This window comes from Pongo pygmaeus, chromosome 14 (genome assembly GCF_028885625.2).
Source record: "Pongo pygmaeus isolate AG05252 chromosome 14, NHGRI_mPonPyg2-v2.0_pri, whole genome shotgun sequence".
Classification (NCBI taxonomy): domain Eukaryota; kingdom Metazoa; phylum Chordata; class Mammalia; order Primates; family Hominidae; genus Pongo; species Pongo pygmaeus.
The window spans coordinates 123,094,390-123,109,217 of record NC_072387.2 but is presented as its reverse complement, the minus strand read 5'-3'; the positions used below and the strand labels follow the sequence as shown (position 1 = coordinate 123,109,217).

General features: G+C 58.9%; 1 protein-coding gene across 1 annotated transcript; it reads right to left on the bottom strand.

Moving 5' to 3' along the window:
- Positions 1-789: 789 nt before the first annotated feature.
- F7 (coagulation factor VII) lies at positions 790-14,518 on the bottom strand. The gene is given in 10 exon segments (XM_054447051.2): positions 790-3,021; positions 3,652-3,775; positions 4,373-4,482; positions 5,474-5,614; positions 7,325-7,438; positions 7,512-7,536; positions 10,595-10,755; positions 12,540-12,576; positions 12,578-12,606; positions 14,415-14,518. Coding segments are annotated over 10 exon segments (1,401 nt in total). The 5' UTR covers positions 14,479-14,518; the 3' UTR covers positions 790-2,425.
- Positions 14,519-14,828: the final 310 nt, after the last annotated feature.

Below are 14,828 nucleotides of genomic sequence, written 5' to 3'. Positions count from 1 at the left end.
CCAGTGGCCTCCCCATACTCTATCTCGCCACTCACAGAAAGCTGGAGCTGAGCCGTGGCAGATGGCACGTCCCATATGAAACATGTAGCCTTCGGGGGTGCCCAGGCCCTTCAGCGAAGCCTCTGGGGAGTCCCGGGCCCCCTCCTCCGGCAGCACCATGCATTTCCCATTGGCAGGAATGGAGGCTGGCGCTCCACCAGGACCCTGCATGACTCCCCTAGTTTCCTCCTGTGGGTCTGGGTGGGCTCCTGAACTGTCGTCTCATCCCCACCTTCCGCTTCTTCCCAGGAAGAGTCCTGCCAATTTCCACTCCCAAGAAGTCAGAGCGGCTTCCAGAGCCCCGGGCTGGGCTTAGGGCCTCAGGAGCCCCAGGCATTCTGGTTGCAGAATTTTCTATGAATTCACAGAAGCATCTGTCTGCAGAGTGGCTTTGCTGTCGATGATGATGGCATGGGCCCTCCCAGGGCCTTGTTCCACCCATGCTGATCTCATCCCATCACAAGCATCATGGTGGGCTCCTGTTTTACAGATAAGGAAACTGAGGCACAGTCACTCAGACAAAAGAGAAAGCAGAGCCAGCTCTGACCTGGATCAGGGCCCACCACTGGCTCCCATCCCGTTTGGGGGGCATTAGGAACTGGGGTCTGGCCAGGGTCAGCAAGCATCTTCGGCAGAGGTCCTGACACTAACCATGCTGGGCTTGGGGCGGGTCAGCTGGTCTGTCTGGCTGGACATCTCTGCCACGGCCACTCCATGGACACTAATATGGGTGTGTTCCCATATAACTTTATTTACAAGAGCAGGGTACCTTGGAAGCAGCTCACAGCTGTAGTTCATGGACCCTCTCTGCTCTAAAGTAGATGCTGCCTGAGTGCCCCTGAGGTGGGTTGCTGGTGCCTGCCTTGCTGCTGTGAGTGCCACCAGTGCCCAGGATGGCCCTGCAGGGACGGCATCGAGTTCGCTCTCTGAGCCGTGCTTGCCGGAGTCTGAGTGGGGGCAGTGTCTGTCACCTCCCCATTTCTCTGTTCATGTGTTTCTCATTCTTCCCCCACCACCCTGGGGACTCAGCAAGAGTGCAGCTTGCCAGGTCCTCCCACTGCAGCCAGGGCTTGGGAACCTGCATTTAGTGATGTGTGTGTCCCTGATTCTCGAGCAGGTGCTCCCAGGGTCTCTGCGAAATATCATTGACAAGGGCTGTGGCAGGGAGAGAACATCCAATTCCACAGGATCCTGGGAGCTACAGCCTCAAACATCTATCAAACAGCTTTTGTTTTTAAAAAATAGTTTCCGTGTGAGGGTTCATTTCAGTGATGCTGAAAATTGTGAAAGAAAAGAGCATCTCAGAGGATGAGCACCAGGGGCTCTGAAAATGAATCATGGGCAACCCAGTGGGTGGCAGGCATCACAGGTGTGCGGAGGAGATGCAGCCGTTTATTGTGAAGTTGGGAAGCAGGTGGGGAATGGTCCGTGCAGCCCGGCACCCAGTGTAGGGAGAAATACATCTGGGGGAGAGTTTGGGGCATTCGCCAACATGCATGGTGATGCTTCTGAATTGTCTGAAGTGAAGATGATAATGGATAAGAACGAGAAAAGTGAGAGCTAAACAACCGCCTTCAGAGGACAGCACATAGGGAGTCAGCATCAGTGTGTGTGCATCCATGTGTGTGCTTCTGTGTGCGTACATCGGTGTGTGTGCGCATTGGTGTGCGCGTGCATTGGTGTGCGCTCATCCGTGTGTGTGCATATCTGTGTGTGTGCATCTGTGTGTGTGCATATCTGTGTGTGTGCACATCGGTGTGTGCATATCTCTGTGCATCCGTGTGCATTGATGTGTGCGTGCATTGGCATGTGTGCGCATCCGTGTGCATATCTGTGTGTATGCATCTGTGTATGTGCATATCTCTATGTGTGTGTGCATCGGTATGTTTGTGTATCTCTGTGTGACCATCTGTGTGTGCATCCGCGTGTGTGCATCCATGTGTGTACATGCCTCTACTGTCTCCAGCAATGAAGGCAGAGCAGCAGCCTGAGGCCAGCAGATCACGTGCAGGTGGGCTTGGCTGAAGGGAGATAAGGAGGCTCAGCTGGGCTGTCTGCCTCCAGGACAACCTTGGCACTCCTCTGCCCCTCTGTCCAGTGCCTGTCTGCCTCTCCCTCTCATCTTTTCTATTCCATCTCTGTGTCTCTATTAATCTCTTTGAATCTTGGAGTCTCTTTGAGTCTCTCTCCATGTCCTCAGAATCTCTCCCTCAGTCTCTCTCTGTCTCTTTGTCTCTCTCTCTGTTTCTGTCTCTGTCTCCCTCCCCACCTCTCCCCCCTCCCATGCCCTCCTCTATCCCATGAACTGCAGAAGAATCGATGGGATTTGGTGCCAGGACAGTTGTACGCAGCCTCGGCTTTCTCTCCACAGGGCGGGGCTGCTGGGCTAGGGAAATGGGGCTCGCAGGAGGACACCTGGGCGTGGCTCTGAGCACATGAGCTTTTGCAGCCACTCGATGTACTGGGAGACCCTGGTGTACACCCCAAAGTGGCCCACGGCTGCGCAGCCCTGGCCCCAGCTGACGATGCCCGTCAGGTACCAAGTGCCCCGGTAGCGGGTGGCGTGTGGGCCTCCACTGTCCCCCTTGCAGGAGTCCTTGCTGCCATCTGAGTAGCCGGCACAGAACATGTACTCCGTGATATTTGGGGAGTCTCCCACCTTCCGAGACTGCTGCAGGCAGTCCTGGGTCATCAGCCGGGGCACGTTGAGGGCCATGAGCTCCAGGGCCGTGGCGCCACGGTCCAGCAGCTGACCCCAGCCGCTGACCAATGAGAAGCGCACGAAGGCCAGTGTCCTCTCGGAGAATGTCCGTTCAGGCAGGCAGAGGGGCACCACATGGTCAGTGAGGACCACGGGCTGGTGCAGGCGGAGCAGCGCGATGTCGTGGTTGGTGGTGCCCGGGACATACGTGCTGGGGATGATGACCTGTGCCACCCGCCGGCTCTGCTCGTCCCCGTCACGCTCGCTGAGGTCGTGCTCGCCTGGAAGGAAGGAGCCCCCCTCAGGCCCATTCCACCACCTGCCGCCTCGCCCCCTGGTGCATGGGGATGGGCTGTGGCCATTTCTAGGTCTGCAGGGGCTGCAGTCTCCTTTTGGGGCAAGGGGCCTGTATCCAACCCCAAGGTGGGGCCAGCCTGCCCCAGGTGGCAGCCTGTGGCTCGTGTGGGGACATGTGAACTGGGGTGAATCTGGGGTCTGGGTGTTGAGGTGGGGAAGGGATGCTGTGCCCTGGCAGCTGGGAGGACAGGGCGTGCCCTGATTCTCCACAGTTCTTCCCGGCCCAGTGGCCCTCCTGGGAGTGCTCATCTCACCCATAAAGCCAGTGAGCAGAACCCCTGCCACCCGGTGGTTCCACGAGGCCCCGGGCGTCGCATCCTCTTCTGGGCTCTTGGTCAAGTGAGGCAGGATGGGCAGAACTCCCCAGTCTTTTACCGTCTTATTTGGGCATGGGAAAGTGGCTGAGAGCACGGTGGCCACAGCAGTCGTGCCCAGCACGGTTGCTCCCCTTTTGGAGACGTCTGTCTGTCTGTGGAAGTGACAGCACGAAGCCCAGAGCCACGGCCCCTGAGACACTTGAGAGCTGCGATCAGACAGGGGAGAGTGGTACCTACCCAGCACCGCGATCAAGTTCCTCCAGTTCTTGATTTTGTCGAAACAGTGGGCCGCGGAGACCACCCAGATGGTGTTTATCAGGGTCCCCCCACACAACTGAGCTCCATTCACCAACAACAGGACCTGGGCGGGGGGACAGGAGGTGTGGAAGTCATATTGCTGTCATTGTTTCTCTGATGACTCGCCCTCCCGGGCATGCCAAGGGACCTCTGGCATTGCACAATTTGTTTCTGAAATCCTGGGGTCTTTGCAGATCCCTCCCAGGCAAAGCTGCTCAGACCTGACTCTGGGAGGCTGTGCCACTCTCTAGCTGAGACGTGCTCTTGGGCACGGCCCAAGAATACAAATGTCGCTGTGAGATTTCACTGTTCACCTCACAGGATCTTCACATAGCTTTGATCCAATGCTCCTGATTTTGCAAAGATCAGGCAAAGATCCCACCTCAAAGAGTAACAGTGAGGACGACGTGACAACTCGGGTGGGGCATCTCGCAGGGTTCTCTGCACAGGGTAGACCCTCAGTGAGTGTCGTTTTCTTTTCTCCTTTCTTGCCCCACTAAAAGCATTGGGGTGCAGCGAGCTGGAGGTGCTAGGTGGGCTGACTTGGAGCCTGGTGGGCTTGGGGCTGACCTGCCCATTTTCCCTTCCAGAGCTGTTGTTCACATTCAAAAGGCTCCAAGACCCTCAGGGCTTGGAATCCTGAAGCCAGGGGAAGTCTTACCTGCCATGGACACTCCCCTTTGGGGCACACCTTGCCCCCTACAATTCGGCCTTGGGGTTTGCTGGCATTTCTTTTTTCCAGAATAGGTATTTTTCCACATGGATATTCAACTGTGTAAAACAAAAGTCAGAAAGATGCAGAGATTTGTGAGGGATGAACGTGCCACTAGGAAAGATTCAGAAACACCCATCCTCTGAGAGGCCTTGAGGCCGAGGCCATGGGAGGCCCCCAGGAGCAGGAGCTCCCAGGGCCCAGAGGTGGTGGAAGGCAGGGCCTTGGCTGGGCCTCACTGGTGGGGCCCGGCCATGAGAGGCCCTTGCGGAAGTGGCTGGCTGAGGAGACAATGGTCAGGGCTGGTTTTGGAGGAAACGGAGGACTTATGTCTTAAAACCGCCCTCTGCTCACTTTTCAGGGAGAAGATGTGTTGCTTGACTTTAGTAAAAGGTGAATGAAATTCTACCTAAAGATAAATCAATTGTCACAAAGATGATCAAAACAACAACTGTGTTGTTTTGATCCCACACTTAGTTTTGATCTGCTCCAATCAAGGTCTTGGGCCAGAAAGAAAACCCGAGGAGGTGGCAGGCTGAGTCCCAGGCTGTGTGGCCAGTGTGGGCACGTCCACCTCTTTGAGACACAGTGGGCATGGGTGTCCCTGCTTTTGGAAGTGCAGCCCATTCGTTCCAGGCTGGTTTGGAGAAACATCCCATTTTCCCAGGAGCCTTTGCGAGTTTTTGGAATGCAGAGTGGGCAGCAGTCAGTACAGACATTGGCTGTGCCAAAGTAGATTCATGAACCCTGGCGGAGGTCCTGTGAGTGGGAATTGGATGTGAGATAGTGCCTTGATTGGCTCCCCTGGTCTGCCTAGAATTGGCAGGGGGCCTGAGGCCATTCAGGGATTGCCCCCAGGGTGCCCATCCTAGTCACTGTCGCTCTGGCCTGTGCCACCCTTGGTGCCCAGATCCCACCTCACAGCTGGTCAGTGCATAGTTGGTGCTCAGTAGATGTGAAGCCACCCCCACCCGTCTTTTGTCCAGTAAGATAATCTGTAGTAGGACAGGGACTGGTGTCATCTGGGACTGGGACATGAAGCCTGGTCACCTGTGGGTGTGCAGGACACCCCGTCTGCCAGCAGAGAGTACCCCTCATGGCACCAACAGGAGCGCTTGGCACCCGTGTGGTCACTGCAGTACTGCTCACAGCCGCCGTTCTCGTTCACGCAGATCAGCTGGTCATCCTTGTCTGGGGACAGGAAGGGGACACCCTGAGAGGGGCTTCTGGGGGTCAGTGAGAGCCATCCCCGGAGGTGGCCGTGCCCTGGGTCAGCAGTGGTGTTCTGCCTGGAAGGTGGCACTGAGCTGTGGGTGACAGAGCCTGAGCTTGGCACCACCTGCTCTGTGGACTGATCCAAAGGACAAGGTGTGGATCAGAGGAGCCACACGTCTGAACAGCCTTGCCAGTGGGTGGCAGCGCTGGCTGCAGTTGCATTTGGGGGGGTGCCTGGCTGGTGGGCAGTGGCCTCCAGGGTGACCACTCTTCCGAGCAGCTGATGGGAGCCTGAGGGGAGCCTAGGGGAAAGTGAAAGTCCCATGGGGACGGTAAAAGTGTCCAAGGGACTTCCAATCAGAGACCCAACTGAGGAGAGGACCAGAGAGCTGAGACAGTTCTCCAAGCTGGCCTCATAACACAGTGAGCCCGCCTGGGGACAGTTAGTCCCAGTACTGGTCATGGGCTCAGACAGAAGAAGCAGAACTGGCAGCCCGACTTTGGTTGACATGGGCAAGGGGAGTGGCCCTGAGCAAGTCCAGGACTCCGGCGGGAAGGCCTGCCCTGCAGGATGCACACCAGGTCTGCTGGGCACCAGGGTTGAGCAGAGATCCCCAGGCGTTCTGGACCCAGATGACCAGCAGGAAGCCTCTCTCTTCAGCCTCCTCCACCTTGCTGGGCTCTCTTCTGCTTAGAGAAGAAAGTGGCTGCTGCACAGGAGAGCTCATTCAGTGTAAGAATGTGGTCTTGGGTGGTCAAGGATGAACTGCTGTGCTAGAGAAAGGGTAGCCTTTGCCTTGGCTCCTGGGAAGTGACCGCTAAGCCCTTGGAAGGTCTTGCCTGAGGGAATGTTGGTGTTTACCTGGGCCTTGAGCCATGCTGGATGGTCTAGCTGACAATGTGATGTATGGCGGGGCCTTGGGCCGCACTATCGGCTTCGCCTCTGGAGAGGCTGAGACTGAGGTCAGCTATGTGGGTGGTCAGCTGGGTCTATGTGATTGAGCCCTGATAAAACCTCTGGACACCGGGGCTCGTAGAGCTTCCCAAGTTGGCAGTACTTCCCACGTCTCATCACACGTCATTCTGGGAGAATTAAGGACTGTCCACATGACCCCACAGGGAGAGGACAAGGGGAAGCTTGTGCCTGGTCCCTCTGCAGACTTAAGCCTGCATCCTTTGCTGTAATAAACGGTAACTGTGAGTGTATCCACTTCAGTGGGTTCTATGAGTCCTTCTAGTGAATTACTGAACCCAAGGGAGGTTGGGGGCCTCAAACTTTGTGATAATTTAATATTCGGATGGTAAAAAAAAAACAAAAACCCTCAAACCTTTGTAATGGAAAGTAGAGAAGGGGAAGTTTACCAAGCGGTCCTGCGTGGTGGGATGTGGAAGTGGGACAGGGACACAGGGACTCTCAGCTGGGCCATCTCGAGGGCTGAGAATTGCCCAGGGCCGGGAGCCCAAGGGGCCACTGAGTCTGAGAATTAGAACCTTGGGTCTCTGTCAAAGACCTCAGACTGGAAGGGACTTCAAGGTCACCTAGACCAACTTCCAACTGGGGTTGAGCCCAGAATGCCCGGTCCACACACCCCACCAGGTTGTGCACCCTGCAGCCCAGTCCGCCAGGCCACCTCCACCAGCTCCCCAGGGCCCTCTGCAAATATAGGACCCAAAGTGGGGCCTTACACATCTCACAGTTCCGGCCCTCGAAGTCAGGGAGGCAGAAGCAGATATAGGACTGGAGCTGGTCCTTGCAGGAGCCCCCATTCTGGCATGGACTTGAGGCACACTGGTCCCCATCTGTGGAGTGGGCTGGTGTCAGTATGCTGAGGAGAAGGGTTGCAGGCAGGATTGGTGGCAATCATCCACTCACCACTGTAAGAAATCCAGAACAGCTTCTGAGGGAACAAGAGAGAAAACGTCGTGAGATGCACCTTCACCAGAGCACCCAACGGTAAGCACTGGACAAACCATGAACTGGGGTTGGGGGACTTGGACCTGGGTCTGGTGGGGTGGGCTCAGGAAGCCAGACTTTTCTCTGGAGCTGAGGTAGGTTTCTTCTAATCTTGGACCCTCCCCAGGACATCTGGAACTATGGGTGACCACACATTTCCTGCTCCCAAGTCAGAACACCCGAGGTTCAACCCTGACTCTTCTGTCGCTGAGCTGTGGACCTGGGACAAGGTACACAGGCTCTGAGCCACAGCTCCACCTCTGACAGGGTGGCCACATATACGGGGAGAGGGTGCAGTAGCAGATGCAAAATATTCCACAAACAGCAAAAGCACTCCACAGAAAAAAGTGATTGCTGAAGAAACTGTTGGCCACCTGAACTTAAACTCACAGGGTGCTGTGAGAATACAACAGATGAGAAATGCTTTGAAAACTAGGTGTATAAAAATGCTAGGCATGACCATCCTCAATTTGCCTGGAAAGGGTCATGTTAGCCTTTGCCTCAGACAGCTGGACCTCCTGTGAGTGTGAGGCTTCCTTGAGCATGAGGTGTCCTGTGACTGTGAGGTGTCTTGTGCATATGAGATGTGGTTCTCTGTGAGTGTGAGGCATCCTGTGTGAGACATCCTATGAGTGTGAGGTGTGGCGACCTGTGAGTGTGGGATAATCTGAGTGTAAGGTGACCTGTGAGAGTGAGGTGTCCTGTGAGAATGAGATGATCTGTGTGAGGTGTGGTGACCTGTGTGAAGTGTGCCCTGAGTGTGAGGTATCCTGTGAGAATGAAGTGATCTGTGAGTATGAGGTGATCTGTGTGAGGTATGGTGACCTGTGGGAGTGAAGTGTGCCCTGTGTGAGGTGTACTGTGAGAGTGAGATGACCTGTGTGAGGTGTCCTGTAAGAGTGAGGTGATCGGTGAGTGTGAGGTGTCCTGTGAGAGTGAGGTGACCTGTGAATGTGAGGTGTCCTGTAAGAGTGAGGTGTCCTGTGAGAGTGAGGTGACCTGTGAGTGTGAGGTGTCCTGTAAGAGTGAGGTGACCTGTGAGAGTGAGGTGACCTGTGAGTGTGAGGTGTCCTGTGAATGTGAGGTGTCCTGTAAGTGTGAGGTGTCCTGTGAGAGTGAGGTGTCCTGTGAGAGTGAGGTGTCCTGTAAGAGTGAGGTGACCTGTGAGTGTGAGGTGTCCTGTGAGAGTGAGGTGTCCTGTGAGAGTGAGGTGTCCTGTGAGAGTGAGGTGACCTGTGAGTGTGAGGTGTCCTGTGAGAGTGAGGTGTCCTGTGAGAGTGAGGTGACCTGTGAGTGTGAGGTGTCCTGTGAGAGTGAGGTGTCCTGTGAGAGTGAGGTGACCTGTGAGTGTGAGGTGACCTGTGAGTGTGAGGTGTCCTGTGAGAGTGAGGTGTCCTGTGAGACTGAGGTGACCTGTGAGTGTGAGGTGTCCTGTGAGAGTGAGGTGTCCTGTGAGAGTGAGGTGACCTGTGAGTGTGAGGTGTCCTGTGAGAGTGAGGTGTCCTGTGAGAGTGAGGTGTCCTGTGAGAGTGAGGTGACCTGTGAGTGTGAGGTGTCCTGTGAGAGTGAGGTGTCCTGTGAGAGTGAGGTGACCTGTGAGTGTGAGGTGTCCTGTGAGAGTGAGGTGTCCTGTGAGAGTGAGGTGACCTGTGAGTGTGAGGTGTCCTGTAAGAGTGAGGTGTCCTGTGAGAGTGAGGTGATCTGTGAGTGGGAGGTGAGGTGTGGTGACCTGTGAGTGAAGTGTGCCCTGTGAAGTGATCTGTGTGAGGTGACCTGTGTGTGAGATGTCCTGTGTGAGGTGACCTGTGAGAATGAAGTGTGCCCTGTGTGAGGTGATCTGTGTAAGTGAGGTGATCTGTGAGTGTGAGGTGTCCTGTGTGTGAGGGGACCCATGAGTGTGAAGTGCACCCTGTGAGTGTGAGGTGACCTGTGTGAGGGGACCTGTGTGAAGTGTGCACTGTGTGAGGGGACCTGTGAGTTTGACATAACCTGTGTGAGGTGACGAGTGTGAGGTGACCTGTGAGTGTGAAGTGTGCCCTGTCTGAAGTGTCCTGTGAGAGTGAGGTGATCTGTGAGTGTGAGATGAAATGACCTGTGAGTTTGAAGTGCACCCTGAGTGTGAGGTGTCCTGAGTGTGAAGTGTGCCCTGTGAGTGTGAGGTGTCCTCTGAGTGAGGTGATCTGTGTGAGGTGTCGAGTGTGAGGTGACCCGTGAGTGTGAAGTGTGCCCCGTGTGAGGTGTCTTGTGTGAGGTGTCCTGTGAGTCTGAGGTGTAATGACCTGTGAGTTCGAAGTGCACCCTGAGTGTGAAGTGTCCTGTGAGAGTGAGGTGATCTGTAAGTGTGAGGTGAAATGACCTGTGGGTTTGAAGTGCGCCCTGAGTGTGAGGTGTCCTGTGAGTGTGACGTGACCTCTGTGAGGTGGCCTGTGTGAAGTGTGCCCTGGGTGAGGTATCCTGTTTGAGGTGATCTTTGAGTGTTAGGTGACCCGTGGGTGTGAGGTGGAGAAAGTCCCAGGTCCCTAAATGCTGTTTCTCCCCGACACGTGCCGAGGAGGCGCCGCTGGTGGCATGCTGTGGGCCGCGGGCGGCTCCCCCAGGCCAGCTTCTCACCACGTCCCTTCTGTGAGCGGCGCGCGCCTGTGATGCGCAGGCTGCCCCGGATCCTTAGGGGACTGGGGGGACTCCCTTGGGAAGTTAAGGGGGACGCCCTAAGTGTGCTTTTCAAATCATGTTTTCTGATGTGAAAAGTGGCATGCGCGGTGTGGCCGCATAGGGAAAGCGTGTGCCTGGGGGGCGTCCCTGGAAACGGGGAGGGAGGGGCATCGCCCAGGAAAGCGGAGTCACCCCGGGCGGAAAGCGACCCCCGCAGGAAGCGCTGTGCGGGCGCCGCTGCGTGTTCGCCGCTCACAGCCACAGCCAAAGAGACGCAGGCGGCCCCACACGGCCCGGTTCACCGCCGCCTGCAGTCTCAGCGGTGCGGGGCGCCCCGAGGCTGGGCTCACCGTCCTCTCCAGGTCTTTGAAGATCTCCCGGGCCTCCTCAAAGGAGCACTGCTCCTCCTTGCACTCCCTCTCCAGGGAGCCCGGCCGCAGCTCCTCCAGGAACGTGTTGGCGCGCCGGCGCCTATGCAGGACGCCGTGGGCTTCCTCCTGGGTTATGAAGACTGAGAAATGCGAGTTCCGTGAAACGCTCACCGCTTGCCCCGCCCAGTGCCTCGGAGACCGCCCCACGGCCCCGCCCCACGCAGCGGGGGCGTCGCAGGTTCCCGCCCGTCCTGGAGGAGGGGAGCGGCGCTGCTCGCAGGGCTGGCTGGGTGTCCTCCCTGCCGTGCTCCCAGGGCAGTCACCCCCTCGATCATCCTTCCCGGCCCGGCCTCTCAGCTGCCAGGAGCTGATCCCGAGGGCGCGCTCAGGGGCACGCGCGGAAGCTGGGCCGAAGGGGTCTGCGGGCGCCGCCGCGTAAATGTGCGGCTGGGGGTTGATGCCGGCGAGGAGAAGGCGGCGCGGCCCCGGTGCTGGGCACCCCCCTGGGGCCCACGTGAACCGCGCGCCAACGCCGCCTTGGCCCTGCACAGCCGCCCGCGGAAATCCAAATCCCTCGTCTCCACCCGCACCGCGTCTCCGGCGGCCAGATCTGCCTTCTCCAGGCCTCCGTCCTGGTCCCAGGCGCGGCCCCTGCCCGGCTCCCCCGGCAGCGAGCCCCAGGCTTCCTCGCCAGCTCTTGGCGGTCCTGGGCTTCTGCCGCCTTCCCCGCCTCCGCTTGGGGCCCCTCTGTCCCCTGCGACCCCTCGGAGCTCCAGACCTCGCGCGGATCCTCCTGGGGCCGGTCCTGAGAGCAGAGCCCCCCGCCGCAGCTCCTGGCCGCTCCGTAACCCCGACGGTTACTTGTAGGCAAATAGGACCCCCGCTTTGCCCATGGGAAAACGGAGTTGGTGAGGGCGAAAGACGCCCAGGGCGAGGCAACCCCGTGCGCTCAGCTCCGAGCAGGCCGTTCTTCAGGACGCCCTACATCTGAGGGGACCGTCTCCCGGGAGCTGTGAGCTGTGGGCACCACGCGGTGGTGGAGTGAGGCGGCCGCGCTGCCTGAACCTGCCTCAGCCGGCGAGGGGAGACGGGCCGTGGGGCAGGCGGGAGAGGGAGGCCCCTGGAGGAGGCGAGCAGGGCTGAGAGGACGCGCGGGAGGGGCTCTGGAGAGGCCGCAGGAGGCGCGTTCGGAGGGATGACCTTTGCTGGGAGGACGGGGCCTCAGGTGGACGCTGTGGGCCCGTGGGCAGGAGCCCGAGTTCTGCAGGAGCGGCCTAAATTGGTTACTGTGCGCGGAAGAAGGGACGGAAAGTGAGCGCTACTGGGCCACGTGGGGCCGAGAGAAAGGCCACCGCCTGTTTTCTTTAAAATCAGTTTCACACGTCGACGCCCCTAGAGAACCGGTCTGGTTTGGAAGGAGGCTGAGGATGCAGGCGGGGACACCAAAGAATCAGGCTCCAGGAGGTGGGAACTCATGGACGCCGAGTCCTCACAGGAGGTGCCTTGGGCAGCAGGAGTGGGAGGGGAGGCCCATGTCCCTGCAGTCCCCGACACCCACGTCCCCGGGACACCCACACTTCTAGGACACCCACACCCTTGGAGGCTGGTGTGAGCAGAGCCGGTGACCGCCCTGGGATGAAAGCAGATTTGCATCAGAAAAGCTCTCAAGAACTGAGGAAAACCTGATGAAGAACACACGATTATCTGGAAGGCACAGAATGAAACAAAGAAGATAAAATCTCCTGCACCTCAGTCCCAGGGAAGGCCAAGCTGGAGCGGTCACTTCCTCTTGAGCAGGGAACACGCTCCTTGGGGGGCACTGCAGTAGCCACCCCGCGGGCTGGCTCTTTGCCGTGGGAGGCGAAGGAGGTGATGTTGGCCCCCACTAGGCCCCGGGACAAAACCAGTGGCAGTCCCTGCTCACCTCTGTGAGGACCCGGCTTCCACTGCATGTCCCGTGTTTTCTCCTCCTGAGGCCTCAGCGACCCCGCCTGGGGCAGGAAGGTGGCCAGGGTCATAAGGCCATGCTGTGAGCTAGGGCTGCAGCCCCACATCCCAGGCACTGTCCCTCACAGCCCACACCCCACTCGCCATCCCCACACGCCATCCCTACGCCCCACTAGCCATCCTCACGCCACACCCCCTACTCGCCATCCCCACGCCCCACTCACCATTCCCAGGCTCCACCCCGACTCTCCATCCCCACCCCACAGTCACCATCCCCACCCCACAGTCACCATCCCCACCCCACAGTCACCATCCCCATGCCCACCCCCCACTCCCCATCCCCATGCCACACCTGCCATCCCCATGCCCCACCCACCATGCCATCCCCTCACCCCATCCCCACACCCCACACGCCCTTTCCATGCCCCATCCCCCACACCCCACACGCCCCATCCCCCACACCGCCACGCCCCATCCCCTGCACCTCACATGCCCTTTCCATGCCCCATCCCCCACACCCCACACACCCCATCCCCCACACCCCACATGCCCCATCCCCCACACCCCACATGCCCCATCCCCCACACCCCACATGCCCCATCCTCCACACCTCCATGCCCCATCCCCCACACCCCACATGCCCCATCCTCCACACCTCCATGCCCCATCCCACACACCCCACACACCCCATCCCCCACACCCCACACACCCCATCCCCCACACCCCATCCCCCACACCCACACACCCCATCCCCCACACCCCACACGCCCCATCCCCCACACCCCACACGCCCCACCCCACACGCCCCATCCCCCACACCCCACACCCCTCCCCCACACCCCGCACACCCCATCCCCCACACCCCACACACCCCATCCCCCACACCCACACACCCCATCCCCCACACCTCCATGCCCCATCCCCCACACCTCCATGTCCCATCCCCTGCACCTCACACGCCCTTTCCATGCCCCATCCCCCACACCCCACACCCCACACCCCATCCCCCACACCCCACATGACCCATCCCCCACACCTCCATGCCCCATCCCCTGCACCCCACACGCCCTTTCCATGCCCCATCCCCCACACCCCACACACCCCATCCCCCACACCTCCATGCCCCATCCCCCACACCTCCATGCCCTATCCCCTGCACCCCACATGCCCTTTCCATGCCCCATTCCCCCACACCCCACACACCCCATCCCCCACACCTCCATGCCCCATCCCCTGCACCCCACATTCCGTTTCCCACGTCCCATCCCCCACACCCCACACACTTTCCCACACCTTACCCCCACACCCCATGCCCCATCCCTCATCCCCCATATGCTGTTTCCCAGGCCCCACCTACCCCACGGCCCATCCTCCACACCCCACACGCCACCCCCACCCCCCATCCTCCACACCCCATCCCCTATGCCCCACATGCCGTTTCCCACACCCCATCCCCCATGCCCCAGGCGCCATTCCCCACGCACCGTCCCCTACTTGTGCTCCCCAGCCTGGGAGCACCCTGTGAGCACTTCCGGCACTCCGAGAGGCCCCAGACTCCCAGTGCTTGTCCGACCTCACAGGCAGGGGCCCATGGGGGCCAGGAAAGCACCACCCACTGCTAAAGTTCTTTGAAAAACTATCCCACCAAAGCCTGGGCCACCAAGAAGGGCCTCCCCTCCTGTGCCTGGATGCTGGTTTCTAGAAGGAAAGAAATTGAACAGGAGCTGCCAGAAAACCCTCCTGGCGGATGGGGGTGTCCAGAGCAAGGGCGGGGTTTGGGAAGCCCGGCTGGCTCCTGGATTTGCCCACTGCCCTTCCACCAAGTTTATGGGGAAAACCTCCCCGGACGCACCTGCAGCCAGACAGCCCTGAAGCCCAAGCAGAAGGCAGAGGAGCCTGAGGGCCTGGGAGACCATGATGAAATCTCTGCAGTGCTGCCCCTGCCTGTTGACATTCCCCATGGGACTGGCGGGCAAAGTTCTCTGCTTCCAAGGGCAACAGAGGGATGGGGGAGGGGAGGACAGAGGCGTCCTCTGAACACCCCAGCTGAGAGCTGCACCTGGCTGGCCAGGGGCCATGCATCCCCTGCTGCCCAGTCACTGAGCTCAAGTGGGGAAGACAGGAGAAAGGTCAGGCGACCCCAGCTGTGCTGCAAAGCGGATGGTTTTGTTGCCAGCGTGCAGGTGTTAAGGTGTGTGTGTGGCACCAACACTTCAAATACGATCTAGAATTCCAAACCCCTAGGACATAGGAACGTAAGTTGGGA